The sequence below is a fragment of the Mobula birostris genome, chromosome 5, assembly GCF_030028105.1.
Source record: "Mobula birostris isolate sMobBir1 chromosome 5, sMobBir1.hap1, whole genome shotgun sequence".
NCBI classification, from domain to species: Eukaryota; Metazoa; Chordata; class Chondrichthyes; order Myliobatiformes; family Myliobatidae; genus Mobula; species Mobula birostris.
The window spans coordinates 16,836,288-16,855,330 of NC_092374.1; the positions used below are offsets into that span (position 1 = coordinate 16,836,288).

General features: G+C 42.6%; 1 protein-coding gene across 1 annotated transcript; it reads right to left on the bottom strand.

Annotated features, from left to right (window-relative positions):
• Window positions 1-1,243: 1,243 nt before the first annotated feature.
• Window positions 1,244-18,795, bottom strand: LOC140197189 (scrapie-responsive protein 1-like). Its single transcript, XM_072257106.1, has 3 exons — window positions 17,773-18,795; window positions 16,718-16,967; window positions 1,244-1,973 (listed from the first exon to the last, which is right to left on the bottom strand). The coding sequence occupies exons 2-3, from the start codon at window positions 16,951-16,953 to the stop codon at window positions 1,919-1,921; spliced, it is 291 nt and encodes a 96-aa protein (XP_072113207.1). The 5' UTR covers window positions 16,954-16,967; window positions 17,773-18,795; the 3' UTR covers window positions 1,244-1,918.
• Window positions 18,796-19,043: the final 248 nt, after the last annotated feature.

Consider the following 19,043-nt stretch of genomic DNA (forward strand, 5'->3'; position numbering starts at 1 on the left):
TAAGAGCGAAAATCAGGTATATTTCTGACTTTGTTCTATAATAACTTTAAGCAGGCTTTGTGTCTCTGGGAGTTTATTTCTCTCTTTTCGATTTGTTTCTCCCAAACACTGAAGACTTTATTCCTATAGTAATCACTCCAAATAATCAGTTTACATCTTGTGTTTGCAGTACTCCCTTCCCTGCTGAGTTCAGGTTGAATACTTCTTTCTAATTTACACCTCCCCCACAGTTTACTTTTGTTATTCAAGAGCTTTCAAAACTGTCTGAACCAACTCCAGTACCACTAATGTAATTGGATCTCTCCTATCCTTTGCCCTGTCACACTGCCCTCACCACTTTGAGCTGTTCCTGAATCATTGAGTGTGTACCTTCAGGCTTCTGTACCTCCTTCCTGACGGTAGCACTGAGAAAAGGGCATGCCCTGTGTGGTGGGCCGTCATTAATGACGGACACTGCCACTTTGAGGAGCTATGTTCAATGTGAAGACAGGGGACAAAATGCATCGAAAGATTTTCCTGAGCAAAACGTGCTGGAAATCCCCAACAGGTCAGTCAGCACCCGCAGAGAGGGAAACAGTTAAAATCATGGGCTAATACTTTATCAGAAAGCTTAAGGCTGATTTATACTTGTGTGTACTACCACAAAGTTAACAAATTTCACAACTTAAGCCGGTGATATTAAATCTGATTCTGATTGACTCCAGGGCCCTGGGAGCTGCATCATGCCCTTAATATGGAACTGTATAGGAGACTAACTGAAGTTGATGCTTGTGTAACAAATTAAACAGAGAAATTATAATTCATGAAGTAAATTTTATTAAATCATAAAACAGCTACAACACAAAAAAGTTACAAAGAATGAAAACCCTCGATGGTAAATGCTTTCTATGTTATGCTTGAAGGCTTCATTTGTAACATTTCAATAACAGAACTTGTACAGGTTACAAACATGTACATTGAAATAAGTGGATTAGTTGATGCTGATGGTAGGGTGGGCAACATTAAAACAGAATAATACTGATGAATAAATATATCTGATGCCAGGATGGGGTGCAGTAAAGATTTATTTTCAAGCAACACACACAAAATGCTGGAGGAACTCAGCAGGCCAGGCAGCATCTATGGAAAAGAGTACAGTCGACGTTTCAGGCCTAGACCCTTCAATTTTTTTCTCCAGTCCTGCCAAAGGGTCTCAGCCCAAAACGTCAACTGTAGTCTTTTCCATAGACGCTGCCTGCCCTGCTGAGTTCCTCCAGCATTTTGTGTGTCTGTGTTGCTTGGATTTCCAGCACCTGCAGATTTGCTCTTGTTTGTGAAAGATTTATTTTCATTAGTTTGGGAATGTAGATTTGCAGCAGTGGGCAGAATGATTTGCAGGACATTGAGGGAAGAAAAGCTTTTACCTTCAAAATTTTCAGCAGATGAAACTTACTGCTTGCAAAGTTTGGAAAAGCCAATTATTATTTTTCTAAGATCAATATCTGGTTGAGCACCAGCAAAACTCTGCCATATGGTCCAAGAGATGGGAATAGCCTACCTACCCTCTGTTGCCCATGTAGACATTAATGGCAATGTGACCATCTTCCCCATTGTAAATTTCTATGGTTCTGTGTAATTCATTTGGATACGCAGTCACAAGAACATTTTGGTTTTTCATGAAAAAATTGTACTTCTTTATTAATAAATGTAAAGTAAGTTGTCTTAACAGTAGAAAAGGATTGGGAAGGTTAACTGGATGAAAGAACATGCAAGTTTTATTTACATTATATAACTTGGTGAATCAACAAGGTTATTGGACACCTTATTGTGTGGCATTGGTTACATGTTTAAAAAATATTATGTATACAAGAAATCACCCAATCGTCCATCTGATTCCACGCAGTGAACTGTTTTCCCTCTGCTGTTAAATTTCCTTTTTTTATTGAGAGTTGCAAGGGATCACAAAAGAAATCTTTGGTCCAAAGAAAATGTCCCTGAAACACAACAAGGTAGGCACACTCACTTGAAAAGCCATTAAACATTGGCAGTTTCTTCAGCGATCACACTGACACTTTTGTTGGACGTGACTAGCAGTAGATAGTTGAGTGGTGGCACTGAGGAATGGTGCTAATCTCTGTTGATCAATCTGAGATCCTGCTCAGTGAAGGGAGGCAGTAAACACTGGCAGGTTCCAAGGCAAGGTTTTAGCCCTGTGATCTGCCTGAAGGCATTAACATGTGGCTCCGTAAATGGGGACAGGGGAGGGGGAGGGAAGCGGTCACTGTCGAGGGAACCCATCTTATTTTGATGCACTCAGCCATAAGTCAAACCAATTGTGCAGTCTGTATTAATTCTGTATCAAGGCCAGTTTACTGTAGTAGCTTCTTCTCAATCTGTACAGGTGCATGATCTAACTTAAGTATTGAAATGAAATTGTTTATTATTAGAGAGTAATAAAAATGGTGAAGTACAATTTAGAAGGAAATGGGGAGATGCATCCAAGCATTCATTAGTAAACCTATAACTTATTGGTACATATTTACAAGATTGAAACATAGAACATAGAAAAACAGAAAACCTATAGCACAATACAGGCTCTTCGGCCTGCAAAGCTGTGCCAAACAGATCTACAAGTAACTTTCTGTATTGGAAATTCTATAGACATTCTGGCGGACTAACGATGGACCAAATGGCCTAAATCTGCTCTAATGTTGTACGGTCTTACAGGCTACAGGGAGAAGTGGGACTGAGGAGGGGGAAAAAAGGATCTGCAACGATTGAATGGCAGAGCATACTCAATGGGCCAAGTAGCCCAATTCTGCTCCTATGTCTTATGGTTTTATAGTCTTCTTCTGGGGAGTGGGGCTGAGGAGGGGGAAAAAAGGATCTGCAACGATTGAATGGCAGAGCATACTCAATGGGCCAAGTAGCCCAATTCTGCTCCTATGTCTTATGGTTTTATAGTCTCCTTCTCACTTCCTTGTCAGTCCTGATACAGGGTCTTGGCCTGAAACGTGCACTGTTTATTCCCCTTCACAGATGCTGCCTGACCTGCTGAGTTCTTCCAGCATTTTGTGTGTTCCTATACAGGAAAATGGTAAGATCATACTCTGCATTCCCAACTACCTGGGTGAGGAGCAGTAAAGATATATTTTCATGAGGAGTAATTTTTCATCCCTTTGCTCATTACATCGATCTGTCTGTATCTTGGCCATATTTGAAGATTCTGCTTCCACTGTTCTTTAGGAAGGAATATCACAGGTTAATAATTTTAGCTTAATTTCTGTCTCAAATGGGCAACCCCTTATCCTTAAAAACTGAAATATTGGGACCTAAATTCTCCCACCTACAAAATATGATTTTTCTGTCACAACCCTGTCAAGAGCCTTCAGGACCTTATATGTTTCAGTAAAGTTGAGCTTACTGTCAAGTACACAAGTATGGTGAGGTAAAGGTGCAATGAAAAGCTTTAATTACAGAAGCACCACAAGTACAGACAACACTAAGCATATATTTAAGTTCTCTCTCTCTCTTTCTTTCTCTCTCTCCTGCACTCCAGCAGATACAAAACTAGCTGTCCAACCATTCTTCTCGAGGTTTATTTATCTACTTACTTACTGAGCTACAGCAGACAGTAGGACTTTCCGGCCCTTCGAGTCACACCACCCAACAATCCCCCGATTTAACCCGAGCCTAACCGGGGCACAATTTACAACTGGTAAGTCTTTGGACTGTGCGAGGAAACTGGGGCACCTGGAGAAACCCACATGATCACGGGGAGAACGTCCAAATAAATTCCTTACAGGCAGCAGTGGGAATTGACCCTGAGGCTGCCGGTACTGTAAAATGTTGTGCTAACCACTATGCTACCATGCCACTCCAATAACCTACTCATTCCATGTATCAGTTTAGTAAGCTTGTGAACTGCTTCTTGTATATCAACATAGAACATTACAGCATAGTACAGGCCCTTAAGCCCACAATGTTGTGCCGACATTTTAACCTACTCTAAGATTGGCTAACCCTTCACACCCAGTGTCCTCCATTTAGCTATCATCCATGTGCCGACCTAAGAGATTCTTAAATGTCCCTAATGTATCCACCTCTATCATCACCATGGCAGGGTTGAGCCTACTAAAGGATCAGCAATTCTGGTTTGGGTGTTGTGCAATGAACCAGAATTGTTTAGACAGCTTAAGATAAAAGAACCTTTGGGGAAAGTGATCATGATATGATCGAATTCACCCTGAAATCCGAGAAGGAGAAGCTACAGTCACAGGTATCAGTATTACAGTGGAGTGAAAGGAATTGCAGAGGCATGAAAGAAAAGTTGTCCAGAATTGATTCGAAAACAACACTGGCAGGGATGATGACAGAGCAGCAATGGCTGGAATTTCTGGAAGTAAATTGGAAGGTACAGGATATAAACAGCCCAAAGAGTAAGAAGAATCTAAAAGCAAGATGACACAACTGTGGCTAACAAGGGAAATGAAAGCCAGCATAAAAGACAAAACTAGTGGGAAGTTAGATGATTGGGAAGCTTTTAAAAAACCAACAGAAGGCAACTAAAAAAGTCATAAAGAAGGTAAAGATGGAATACGAAAGTAAGCTAATATTAAAGAGGATACCAAACGTTTCTTCAGATATATACACTGTAAAAGAGAGGCGAGAGTGGATATTGGACTGCTGGAAAATGATCCTGCAGAGATAGTAAGGAAGACAATGAAATAGTGGATGAACTGAATAAGTATTTTGCATCAGTCTTCACTGTGGAAGACACTAGCAATATGGTGGAAGCTCCAGGTGTCAGGAGTCATGAGATGTGTGGTTACCAATACTGGAGAGAGGTTCTTGGGAAACTGAAAGGTCAGAAGATGGATAAGTCACCTGGACCAGATGGTATAAGAACATAAAAAAATAGGAGCAGAAGTAGGCCATCTGGCCCGTCGAGCCTGCTCCGCCATTCAATAACATGGCTGATCGGACCATGGACACATCTCCACCTACCTGCCTTTTCCCCATAACCCTTAATTCCCCCTACTATGCAAAAATCTGTCCAACCATGTCCTTTTCTGAGGTAGCTTCTACTGTTTCATTGGGCAGAGAATTCCACAGATTCACCACTTTTTGGGAAAGCAGTTCCTCCTCAGCTTCCGTCTAAATCCACTCCCCTGAATCTTGAGGCTACGTCCCCTAGTTCTAGTCTCACCTACCAGTGGAAACAACTTTCCTGCCTCTATCTATCTGTTTCATATTTTTATAAGTTTCTATAAGATCTCCTCTCCTCCTTCAGAAATACAGCGAGCAGAGTCCCAGACGACTCAATATCTCCCCATTGTGTAACCCCCTCCTCTCCGGAATCAACCTGGTGAACCTCCTCTGCACCGCCTCCAGAGCCAGTATATCCTTCCTCAAGTAAGGAGACCAGAACTGCATGCAGTACTCCAGGTGCGGCCTCACCAGTACTCTGTGCAGCATAACAGCCTCAGGATGGAGGAGTGTCCTTTTCGAATGGAGATGAGGAGGAATTTCTTTAGCCAGAGAGTGTTGAATCTGTGGAATTCTTTGCCACAGGCAGCTGAGGAGGCCAAGTATTTATGTATATTTAAGGCAGAGTTATAGATTTTTGATTGGTCAAGGCATGAATGCAGGAGTTGGGGGCTGAGAGGAAAATTGGATCAACCAAGAAATAGCGGAGCTGACTCGCTGAGCCAATTGGCCTAAGTCTGCTCCAATATCTTGTAGCCTTATAAACACCTATCACGTCACCTCTCATCCTCCTTCGCTCCAAAGAGAAAAGCCCTAACCTAATCAACCTATCCTCAAAAGACATACTGACTACATTGGAGAGTATCATGGTAACATCCTTCTTTAAATAAGGAACCCAGTACTGTACATAGTACTTCAGATGTGGCCTCACCAATGCCTGATAGAAATGAAGTACTAGCACCCTCCTTTTCTATTCACTCATCTCACAATATACAATATTGTCAGCTTTCTTAATTACCTGCAATATTTACATACTAGCCTTTTGTGAACACTTGGATGAATGGTATCTCATAGTTAAAGAGATTTGAATACTAACCTGCGTTGCTTCCTACCTGTGTCGAGTTTTCAACTTCTCCCTGTGACTGAGTGGGTTTCCCCCCAGGAGATCCAAATTTCTCCACACCCCAACGACCTGCTTACTGGCAGGAAACATCATCACTGTAATTTCCCTCCAATGTAGGTGGATGAGGAAGGAATCAAGATGGCATTGAAAAATTAAAACATATTCCATGAAAATCCCTCTGTTTCAGAGTTCTGTAATATCTCATGTATAGATAAAATCCATTTTTTTTTCTGTCAAAAACCTAATTTCAATTTAAGTGTAAATGAAAACAGTGGGGTGAATGTGGAACTCGCTACCACAGGAAGTGGCTGAAGTACAGTACGTGAGTGACGATAAACCTGATTCTGATATGGGTCTCTATTGTGGACGGAAAGTGGACAGGGGGCAGGGAGAGAAGAATCATGGTCGGGAAAAGGGGAAGGGAGCGGGAAACACAAGATAAATATTTTGTAATGATCAATAAACCAATTGTTTGGAATCAAATGACCTTGCCTGGTGTCTCAGGGCTGAGTGTGTCTGCACAAGTGCCACCACTCCTGCCCCAGGCACTCCTTCTCTGCCACCTGTCCCACAGCCCTCATGCAGGACTCTACCCTCACCATTCCCAACATGCTTTGCTCCCGCCGGATTTACAGACTCGCTCTCCACTCCACGTTGACAAACACAGTTTGGTGCAAAAGTCGCAGGCACCCTAGCTACATATATGTACCTATGACTTTTGCACAGTACTATAACTGATGCAAACATTTAAGAGGGGTTTGGAACAACATTCACACGGATAGAAATAGATGAAGAAAGATGGGAGAAGGCTCAAGGGAACTTCAAATGTTGGCCTGTTTCTGTGGAGCACGATCAAAGTAAAATTATTATCAGAGTACATATATAGAACCACATACTACCCGCATTCACAGTAAAAAAAAAACACAGAATCAATGAAAAACTACATGTATTCCATGTCATTCCTATACAGCCCATGCAAAGACAACGCTAAAGGCAATTCTTGTCAGAAATGGGTGTGCCAGGGAGAACTATCAACCAAATTTCTGTGACATGAATTAAATTAGACCAATTAATAATGTAGTCTGGAATTAATTTCAACCAGACAGCCCTTTAAAAAAGGCAAAACCATAGATGACAACATTACTTTCTGTATATTTGCCATCATATAGAACTTATTTATCTCAATTTTGTTGGCTAACAAATCCATATTTTGCTTTTATTTAAATTATGTTTTTTATAATTATATTTCTTATTGGCTTTCTGGAAGATAATCCAAGCAAAACCATCCATTACAGATGCAAAACACTACAGACAAGACACTTATTCACAGGAAAACACAAAAGCTTTCAATGCGATAGCTAAACACAGTGTGCTGCATGTGAACATGTACCTCATCCAAGCTTGCACAGCAACACAGGCCACTTAATTAGGTATCTAATAAAGTGACTACTGAGTGCATGTTTGTTGTTTTCTGCGACTGTAGCCCATCCACTTTAAGGTTCAACGTGTTGTGCGTTCAGGGATACGCTTCTGCACAGCACTGTTGCAACACGTTGTTACAGTCATCTTCCTATCAGTTGAAGCAGTCTGGACATTCTTCTCTGACCTCTCTCGTTAACAACACATTTTTGTTTGCTAACCTGCTGCTCACTAGATGCTTTATGCTTTTCGTATCATTTTCTGTAAATTCTAGAAAATTCCAGGAGATCAGCAGGTTCAGAGATACTCAAACCACCCCATCTGACACCAACAATTGTTCCATGGTCAATGTCACTTAGAACACATTCCTTCCACACTCTGATATTTGATCTGAACAATAACTGAACCTCTTAACTATATGTAAATGCTTTTATGCATTGAGTTGCTGTTACACGATTGCCTGATTAGATATTTGCATTTATGAGCAAATGTATGGATGTAATTAATAACGTGGCCAATGAGTGTATCTCTATCTTCCAAAAGGAGGGCCACCTCATTGAATCTCATGTGGACTACATGTCAGAAATTTCCATTTACATAGCATTTCTCCTCTTTTAAAATTCCTCCAGGTTTTCATTTGAGTGTCTATCAAACAATGTTTGGCAATGAAGCACATACAGTCATATTTACAAGGGAAATTATAAATCTCTGCGTGGGTTCTAGCCAAACATTTTAATTCTGATTCCCATTCTGACATATTGGTCCATGGCTTCCTGTTGTGCCATGATGAGGCCACCCTATGGTGTTGGAGGAACAACACCATGTATTCTGTCTGGGAAGCCTCTAACTTGATGCCATGAATATTGATTTCTCCTAAAGGTGAAAAAAAATTCCCTCCCCCTCCCCTCTTCTTTTATTCCCCACTCTGGCAAGTTACCTCTTCTCACCTGCCTATCACCTCCCTTTGGGTCCTCTCCTCCTATGGTCCACTCTCCTCTATCAGATTCCTTCCTCTCCAGCCCTTTACCTTTCCCACGCACCTGGCTTTACCTATCATCTACCCCTCCACCTATTTTACCAGCAATGATTTCTCCACAAAGTCATTCAGATCCACACTGTCAGAGTAATACAGAACAGAAACAAGCCTTTCAGACCAACTCAACCATGATGACCATATTGTCTACCTGAACTAGTCCCATTTGCCTGTATTCGGCATCAATCCCTCTAAACCCTTCCTATCTATGTACCTGTCCAAACATCTCAAACATTGTAATTGTACCCACCTTGACAACTTCCTCTGGATGCACCTTCCATATATCTAGCACCCTCTGTGTGGAAAATATTGTCCCTCAGGTCCTCTTTATATCTTTCTCCTCTCATGTTAAACCTATACCTTCTAGTTTTAGATTCCCCTTATCCTGGGACAAAGACTGTGACTGTCCACTTTATTAAGGTCCCTCATGATTTAACATACCTCTGCAATGTCAGTCATCAACCTCCTATACTCCAGGGGAGAAAATTCCCAGCCTATCCAGTCTCTCCGCCTAACTCAAGCCCTTCAGTTAGGTCCTGGTGACTGGGCTCACTTTCAAGGACTCTTCATCTTATGTTCTTGATATTTATTGCTTATTTATTTATTATTATTTCTTTTTGTACTTGTCTTCTGCACTCTGTTTGAAGGCCCTAGTTGGGTGGTCTTTCATTGACTCTGCTACTGATTTATTGAGTATGCCTGCAAGAAATTAAATCTCAGGTTTGTATACAGTGACACATATACCTTGATGATAAATTTACTTTGAATCCTTTCTGTACCTTTTCTAGCTGAATAACTTTCTTCCTGTAGCTGGGTAACGAATACTGCACACACTAGTAGTGCGATCACTCGAGTCCAGTACGATGCTCTCCAAAATGGTTGTCTATTGGGGGGGCGGGGTCCCTCAGTGACTGTAGAGGCTGATCCAGTATCCACAAAACTGTGGTGTTAGTGTGCATTCCATTAATGGAGAATGCATGTGCATGATGCACGGGCAACCACCAAAAGGGACGAGAGTCCATTGGCAAGGTGAATGAGACGACTGGGGACCCTTCTCTGCTCCAACCTTCCTCTGCCTTCACTGACGTTGTGATGGGCACCATCTACCGCCAGTTCCACCAATGAGGTTTGGTTGGATCACTCTGTCTGGAACCTCCCCTTTGACCTTACCACCATGGCTGACACTGGGGTGTATGGGGTGTCAGGGAGGGGTAGCACCTCTGGTGGGGGAACATGTCGCGTCCTTTACAAGGCGGTTAGTCCACCTTTAGTCCCCACCTGGCACTCAGCTCTCACCTGTGGCTCCCCAGTAACTGCTTGCATGTGACACCGGCCACACCCCGGGCAACGGCTTTGACAAGCCGGCTAAACCAGGTGAGGGTAGCTGACAGGTCTCAAACCCTTGGTGAGATAGGGAGCTGTCTATCCTAGCATGTGAAGACAGACTCCGGCGGATTGAGCGGACCAGACCAATGGAAGGTCCAACGGACAAGAAGGCAGTCTCTGCAAGCGTTGTGGAATGTGTAGAGCATGACGAGACACAGAAGACGTCCTAGTCATCCACTGAGCCTAGTCCCATCTCCAGCCGTCTAGACTCTGTCTTGCCACTGGATCCGGATGGGAATTGGGAAGAGAGAGTGAGGCTGACACTGCGCAACTCTCCCTCACTTAAATCCAAATCACGCGCTAGTCTTAACACCATCTGGTGTCGAGGTCCTCACTGACATCAACGATGGACGAACAACAATTGCTGACACTACCAGAACCAAGTGTCAGATTGCTAAACTGCAGAAGACATTGTTCTAGGGATCACAGGAACTTACAAGACTCTCCACCATGACAAGGTGATGATCCTGGAGAAGATCACAATGTTAGTGTGGTCTTACCAACTAACTGTATAGTTGTAACATAACATACCAGCTTCATCTACTCAGTGCCCTGACTAAGTTTTGGGCCTCATATCTAAAAAATTATGTGCTGGCATCAAAGAAGGCCCCAAGGAAGTTTATGCAAAGAATGCTGGGAATGAAAAGGTAACAATGAGGAGCACTTGACGGCTCTGGGCCTGTACTCACTGGAATTTAGTGATTGAGGAGTAGCTCATTGAAACCTAGACAGAATGGATGTGGAGAGGATGGTTCCAATAGTAGGAGAGTCTAGGATCACAGAGCACAGCCTCAGAATAGAAGGACATCCCTTTATAACAAAGATGAGGAGAAATTTCTTTAGCCAGAGGATGATGAATCTGTGGAATTCACTGCCACGGATGGCTGTGGAGGTCAAGTTATTGAGGATGTTTAAAGTAAAGTTTGATAGGCTCTTGATTAGTAATAGCATCTACGGTTATTGGAGAAGGCACGAGAATGGAGCTGAGAGGAATAGTAAATCAGTCATAATTGAATGGTGGGGCAGATACAATGGGCCACATGGCCAAATTCTGCTCCTACAGCTTATGGTCTGATGGAATGCGGGGAGAATAGCTGTGATCTGGAACTTGCTGTCTTTTGGGGTACAGAAAGTAGAATCAATCCATGTGTTTGAAAGTGAATCGGACAGACACTTGAGAGGATAATTGGAAGAGCTTTGATGAAAGGACAGGGTTTGGAAGCAGTGGAATGGGACACAAAGAACCCATCCAGACGATGGGTTAAATAGTCTCTCCCAGTGCTGCAGTCACTGACTTCATGAAAACATAAGTGATTTTTAACAGCACTGTCTGTAACTCATTTAAAATTCTAAAATTTACTTCCTCTGTCTCTTTTTTTCTATCTTTCTTTAATCCCATTTCCCCTTGCTTTCTTTACAAATAATGGATTAAATATTCTTTGCAATAATTCCTGGCTAAGACTAAGTGTTTCAGGAAGGATTCTTCATTCCAATTGGTGAGAAACCACACAGATCACTATGAATGGTTCTGCTCTGTAAACATTGCCTAGGAACCATAGATTGCCACTCAAAAGCCAACAAAAAGTCTGCGGCCAAATGCAAGTGTAATGAAAGACAATGGCTGCTTCTATTCCATTTACTGTGGAATCCAAGCCTGCATAAAGCAGAGTAGCTTTGGTATACAGCGAATTTTTAAGATAGGAACAGCAGGAAACCATTTACCCTTTCATCCTGTTATACTATTCAATGAGCTTATGGCTGAAAGCCAACACCATGTACCCACCTTTCCTCAGTATCCATTAATAAAGATTAATGATCTTTAAAAAGTAGCTTTATTTGTCACATGTCCATTGAAACATACGAGGGGTGATAGATAAGTTCATGGCCTAGGGTAGAAGGAGTCAATTTTAGAAAGCCTAGCACATTTTTATTTCAACATAGTTCCTGTGATGAAGGCCCGTCACTAACTACGGACAGCACATAGCGCCCTCGGTAAAACACTCATCCCCAGCAGTAATACTGACTGGGTCTGAAACAGAGCTGCTGCTCCTATATTTACATGCTAAGTCCAGCGGTTGTGGAGCATACGGATCTTGGACCCCCAGAAAGTGTCCACAGCAGGGGTGATTGAAAGTTCGTGGACTAAGGTAGAAGGAGATGAGTTATACAGCTCTCATTACATGCACATGCAGTTCAACTCTTTGAGTGATTATGCAGAAAGTTTGACGTTAATAACTCATCTCCTTCTACCTAAGCCACAAACTTATCAATCACCCCTGATGAGTTATTAACTTCAAGCTTTCTGCATAATCAGAGTTGAACTGCATGTGCATGTAATGAGAGCTGTATAACTCATCTCCTCCTCCCCTTCTTACCCCACCCCTTATTTATTATTTTTTATTTTTCCCCTTTCTTTCTCTCTCTTTTTTCTCCGTCTGTCCCTCTCCCTATATCTTCCTCTGGGGCTCCCCTCCTCCTTTCTGTCTCCCTGGGCCTCCCATCCCATGATCCTCTCCTTTCTCCAGCCTTATATCCCATTTGCCAATCAACTTTCCAGCTCTTAGCTCCATCCCTCCCCCTCCTGTCTTCTCCTATCATTTCGGATCTCCCCCTCCCCCTTTCAAATCTCTTACTATCTCTTCTTTCAGTTAGTCCTGACGAAGGGTCTCAGCCTGAAACGTCGACGGTATTTCTTCCTAGAGATGCTGCCTGGCCTGCTGCATTCACCAGCATTTTGTGTGTGTAACTCATCTCCTTCTACCTTAGGCCACAAACTTATCAATCACCCCTGCTTTGGACACATTCTGGAGGTCCAAGATCCGAATGCTCCCCGACCACTGGACTAAGTAGGAGGGGACTATGTTGAAAAATAAATGTGCTAGGTTTTCTAAAATTGACTCCTTCTACCTTAGGTCACAAACTTATCATTCACCCCTCATACATTGAAATGCATTGTTTGTATCAAATCAAATTAGGGAGACTTGTGCTGGGCATAGTATTAACCCAAACCCATATGTCATTGGAACGTGAGAGGAAACGGGAGCACTCGGAGGAAACACAGATGGTTTTAGTGGGAATCGAACCCCCATCTTACAGTCTGCGCTGTAAAATGTTGCACTATCTGCTAAGCTACTGTGCCGGCTCGACAGAATTTCCCTGAACAAAAATCTATCAGCATCAAAGTTAAGACGAACAATTGACATCAATTCATCTGTTATGGAATGGCGTGTGACGTTTCAACAGACACGTCTCCTAACTTCAATACCGAGTCGTTTTATGATCAAACCAATGGAAAGTATCACTTTACATTAATATCTGGGAAATTTCAATCAATTCCACCTTTAACCCAAACTACAGGAAATACTTTGAGGCTTCTGTAATCGTTCCTCAAAATTTAACCCTTGACATTCTGGTGTTATTCCAGTATATCTACATTTCACTCCTTCCAAGGTCATTCCTAACGTGGTGTTCAAAACTACTCGCCTTTCTCTCTCTGGATGTGGGCAACCAAGAATTAATATAGACATATCACAGCTTCTACTCCAGCCCTTCAAACGTAAAGAGCCGTGATGCATTAATCCTCCGTCTCCTGCAGTTCACTTTCCTTTTAGCTGTTATATTATATTCTTCATTGGTCTTTATGCATTTTGTCCCACCTTGATATACTTATTGGATAATTATCAAATTTATACAGCGAAAAGCATCATTTTATTTGGAGATCCAGAGGTCATGGGTCAGGGCTGAAAGGTGAAATGTTTAAGGGGAGACTTCTTCACTCAGAGGGTGGTGAGAGTGTAGAATGAGCTGCCAGTGCAAGTGGTGCATGCAAGCTCGGTTTCAACATTTAAGAGAAATGTGGCTAGGTACATGGATGGTCAAGGGTATGGAGGGCTACGGTCCCGGTACAGGTTGATCGGAGTAGGCAATTCAGCATAGTCTAGATGGGCCAAAGGGCCTGTTTCTGTGCTGTACTTTTCTATGACTCTATGACTAGATACAGCACGGTAAGAGGCCCTCCCGGCCCATGAGCCTCTGCACTCAATGATACCCAAGTGACCAATTAACCTACGAACCCTTACGTCTTTGGAGCGTGGGAGGAAACCAGAGCACCCAGAAGAAACCCATGTGGTCATGGGGAGAACGTATAAACACCTTAGCGACTGTGGTGGGAATTGATCCCGGGTCGCTGGCAATGTAATAACTGATCGCTACACTAGACACTTATCTTGCATTGACTAGGGCTTTATTCACCAGAACTTAGGCGTTTGAGGGGTGAACTGATAGAGGTACAGAAGGCCATGAAGGGCATAGACAGAGGGAAAGCACAATCCTTTTCCCAGGAAAAGGCTGCTAAAATCAAGAGGGCGTAGGTTTAAAATCAGAGGCGAACGATTTGTAGGTAACATCAGGGCAGCTTTGTCACGCAAAGTGTGGCGTGCATTTGAAATGAGCTACCAAAATAAATGGTCGAGGCGAGAACATTAGCAACATTTAAAAGCCATCCTAACAAGAACATGAGTAGGAGAGGTTTAGAGGGCTAGCGGCCAAACCTGGGCAGATGGAACCAACTCACTGGGCAACACAGACAAAGGCGCCGAAGGGCCTGTTTGCATGCTGTTTGACTCTGTGAATGGAACGATCAGTCTCGATGATATTCAGATAAACGATTTTCCTGCATTTCAGTACATGTGACAACCAATTCCTAATTATTAATTACTTTCTGCATCTTTCCTCGACACTTTCATTAAATTGACTAGCCCTACTATTGCGGAACTTTGCACATCTCCCAACCCCACATCTCTTTGGACTGCCACTGTAAGTAGATATGTATAATTACTGCTGCTTCTCAGCAACAAATTTCATGCCATATGTCAGTCATTTATTTATTGAGATACAGTGCGGAATAGGCCATTCAAGTTGCACCGCCCAGCGATCCCCAAATTTAACCCTAGCCTAATCATGGGACAATTTACAATGACCAATTAACCTACCAACTGGTACGTCTTTGGACTGTGGGAGGAAATTGTAGCACCTGGAGGAAATCTACACGGTAGCGAGGAAATGCCCAAACTCCTTACCGGCAGCGGCGGGAATTGAACCCAGGTATGGTATATTAAATCCGATTCTAATTCTGACACCATAATAAATCAATTATTTTGTCATTGATCTAAATGTGAAGCTAAGCTGAAAAAGTGACTAGGCTTCGAAAGTACAGTCAGTGGCCACTTTATTAGGTACACCTGCTCATTAATGTTAATATCTAATCAGCCAATCATGTAGCAGCAACTCAATGCATAAAATCATGCAGACAGGCTCAAGAGGTTCAGTTGTTGTTCAGACCAAACTTCAAAGTGGGGAAGAAGTTCGATCTAAATGACTTTGACCATGGAATGATTGTTGGTGCCAGATGGGGTGGTTTGAGCATCTCATAAACTGCTGATCTCCTGGGACTTTCATGCACATTAGTCTCTAGAGCTTAGAGAGAACGTTGAGGAAAAGAAAGAAAAAACATCCAGTGAGCGCAAGTTCTGTGCGTGAAAACACCTTGTTAATGAGAGGTCAAAGAAGAATGGCCAGGCTAGTTCAAGCTGACAGGAAGGCACCCCAAATAACCACGTGATTCAACAGTGGTGTACAGAAAAGCATCTCTGAACACACAATATGCCGAACCTTATGGGCTACAGCAGTAGAAAGCCACAAACATAGACTCAGGCAACACACACAAACTGCTGGTGGAACGCAGCAGGCCAGGCAGCATCTATAGGAAGAGGTACAGTCGACGTTTCAGGCCCAGACTCTTCGTGAGTCCTGACTGTAGTAATTATACTTATTGCACTGTACTGCTGCCGCAAAAAATTTCCATGAGATATATGAGTGATGATAAACCTGATTCTGATATGGATCTTTATTGTGCTCTGGGAGTCAGAAAGGGACAGGAAAAGGGGAATCATGGTTGGAAAAAGGGGAAGGGAGGGGGAGGGGGAGGGAGCAGGAAGCACCAGAAAGACATTCTGTAATGATCAATAAACCTATTGTTTGCAGTCAAAATGACCTTGCCTAGTGTCTCAGGGCTGGGTGTGTCTGCAACTGCGCCACCCCTGGCACTCCTTCTCTGCCACCTGTCCCACACCCCCACCATGACGCTCCACCCCTCACCATTCGCAACATCCTTCGCTCCCACCAGATTTGTAAACTCACTCCCCGTTCTACTTTGACTGTCTTAGGCACACTAGTGAAATATGTGTGCCTAAGACTTTTGCACAATACTATACGATTTATATTCTGTGTATTGTCTGTACCCAAGTTCCTGTGATGCTGCTGTGAGCAAGATTTTCACTACCTTGTACCTCAACGTACTTGTGCACATGACAATAAATTTGACTTGAAATGCAAGTCTTATCTTTTTACAACGATAATTCATTGCACATGAGACTATTAAAGCGTATAGCACAGAAACAGGCCCTTTGGCCCATGTATTATTCAGCCTAGTCCCATCAACCATTCCTGGGCACAGGGCTCTGGAGGAGTCATTGTTTAAATCATGATTGGATAAATATTCATTGGCTTTATTAATCTCTCTTTTCTAGTATTTATCATTGACAAACTTTCGTGGAACAGTGCTTGGTGTTAGAGGTTCCTGAAGGTGTTTAAACACACAGTTCTGTGCACCATTCCATAAGGTAAGGCAAAGAGCAGTGGTTCTCAACCGTTTTTATGCCACGAACCCCTATCATTTACCGAGGGGTCTGTGGATCACAGGTTGGGAACCCCCGGCACAAGTGACTTACTTGGGACAACACAGCAACTCTCGAAAGCTGCAGTAGCAGACGACCTCACAGCTGTCTCCGTCCCAGAAGTGATCCACCAGACCCTGGTCTATGGGTCGCAAGTGATCAGTCCCTGGGGGGATATCATGGCAGTTTCGTCCTCTCAGCATCTTCTTGTAGCACGACATACGATGAGAAGGCACAGCTTGGGTAGCAAACAAGAAGCCCAGAAGCATTAGGACAATGAATCTCTTCATTCTTCACACACAGCCTGCAGAGTGAGACACACTCCTTCATCGAAATGTACACCCGTAGACACAAAGAAAAGCAGTGAACTATCGATTTTGCAGTCTCAGGATAAAATTATGACCTTTTTGCGCTTTCGTTTTTGTTACAAAATTGTTTTTTTTAATATTAACATTATTAATGAATTAAAGTTCAAGTTTAATTGCCCTTCAACCATACACATGTATACAGCTAAATGAAGCAGCGTTCCTCCGGGGCCAATACAGTCACAAAATAATGTTAGTCCAAGACCCTGAGTGAAACTTCCACTGCTGATTTATCTATCCGGGTATTAAAATGTCTTTGAATTATATATTATTAACTCAAAGCAGATTCTTCAAAGGTGAATAGTCTTGAAACCCAAGTGCATCTGTGGATCAGGCAATCTAAATCAACCCAATTGGTTGCAGCTCAGTAAATGATTCACCTAGAAATCCACATTTATAGAAAATTACAATATTATGTATCTAAATTATTTTGGTTAAGTTATGTGAAATAGAAAAGGAAAAACTCATTTTCTTTTATATTAGATTTTCGTTCAAGGAAACACTATAAATTCCTATGAGTAATTGCCATCATCCAAATTGAAGTAATTAATATCATTGTTTTTAATATTTAGAAAATCACAAATTATATTTTAAACATTGGCAGGAACAATATAAATCTGAATTCAGCTGCCAGCAAGTATTGTTACCAATGGTTTTTTTCTCCCACCATCACCACCCCAACAACAGAATTCAGTACGTCGAAAATTTATTTATAAGTAAATATGTGGTTTCGAGGTCTCTTACCTTTTTGAAGGGATGCGAGTTAGTGACTGAGCCGTCTAGTTGTGAACTCGCTATTGTAACCAATCTCTGTGGCTGGGTTTACGAAGCCACAGCCACAATCGGTGCTTTGTGCTAATCGGTCTGTAGCCAAGCCTCATAGCCACTCTTTCACTCCAACCCCCACCTTCCAAGCTATCGAGGGATTAGAAGAACCAGTTTAATTCAGCAGCCTGGATTCAGAGGGGGCAACACGTGTGCAGAGACAGAATTATTTCACTTTTGGAAGCAAAGCCAGATGGAATAATAAGAAACTCCAACTTCCCTGCCAAGAGCATGCTTACCGCCATGCAATAAGCTTAATGCATGGTTGCGTTTAAATTTTTAAATCAGGATTAAAATCAAAGCCGGGCTTCGTTCCTCCACCGATAACTTTTATCTGAAGAAACCCGCACAGAAAAAAACCTTTGCAAGCCAAAGGCGATGGTTTTCGGGAGGAAGTAGAGGGGTAGTACGAACCCAAACCAGTGGGCCGATTGTCCTCCCTGCGTTATGATTGAAAATTGTTGTATTGTAATGGGGCGGGGGGAACAAAGGTGCAAATTTTTAACTAAAAGGATAAATTTTCTACTGAGCACGTGTTCCTATTTAAGTTTTTTTTCCCCCGAACAATTCCCTCTGCAAGTTTCTCCCAACTTCAGTCTGTGTGACTGCGCCGAGACGGTTTCGAATTGTATCCCCAAAGAAAAATTGGAGAAGCGATTTACAAGGTTTCAGTGGCACGCGGTTAATAAAAAAAAGGGTTCTAGCCGTGGCTGGATATTGGTACCATTCGCGGCTGAGAAAGCGACACAATGGAGCCCAAGTAGAAACCAGTACTTAGTGGGTTCAATTAGTAACTGGAATGCCAGCTTTGTGCGGACATTTTTACACCATATGTTTCGGGTTTATACTGCATTCGTTCAGTAGCGCTGACTGTGCGCAAACTAACTACACGTAGACGGTAAGGGATTTAAAAAAAAAAGTTTGGCATACAGCATTTCATATCTTCCGAAGGGCTGAAGAAAAATGTAACAAGACATCGGAAAAGCTGACTTGTACTTTTGTTAGTGGGGGTAGGGGTGGGGATGGGAGGCGAGTTGGAGATTTGCGCCACCTGCTGGCGGAACAGGATGTAGAATAAGCGAACAAAGCCTAACCCAAGCGGCACTTGGCGCTGTCCGGTGTTGTTAAGCAAACTCTAAAATTACACACATCAAAGTTGCTGGTGAACGCAGCAGGCCAGGCAGCATCTC

Coding starts and splice junctions, on each gene's coding strand:
- LOC140197189 (XM_072257106.1), bottom strand. CDS start 16,953: ATGAAGAGATTCATTGTCCTAATGCTTCTGGGCTTCTTGTTTGCTACC. Junction 1,974..16,717: donor GAGTTGCTGTGTTGTCCCAA/GTAAGTCACTTG, acceptor GTTGTGTTTCAG/GGACATTTTCTTTGGACCAA.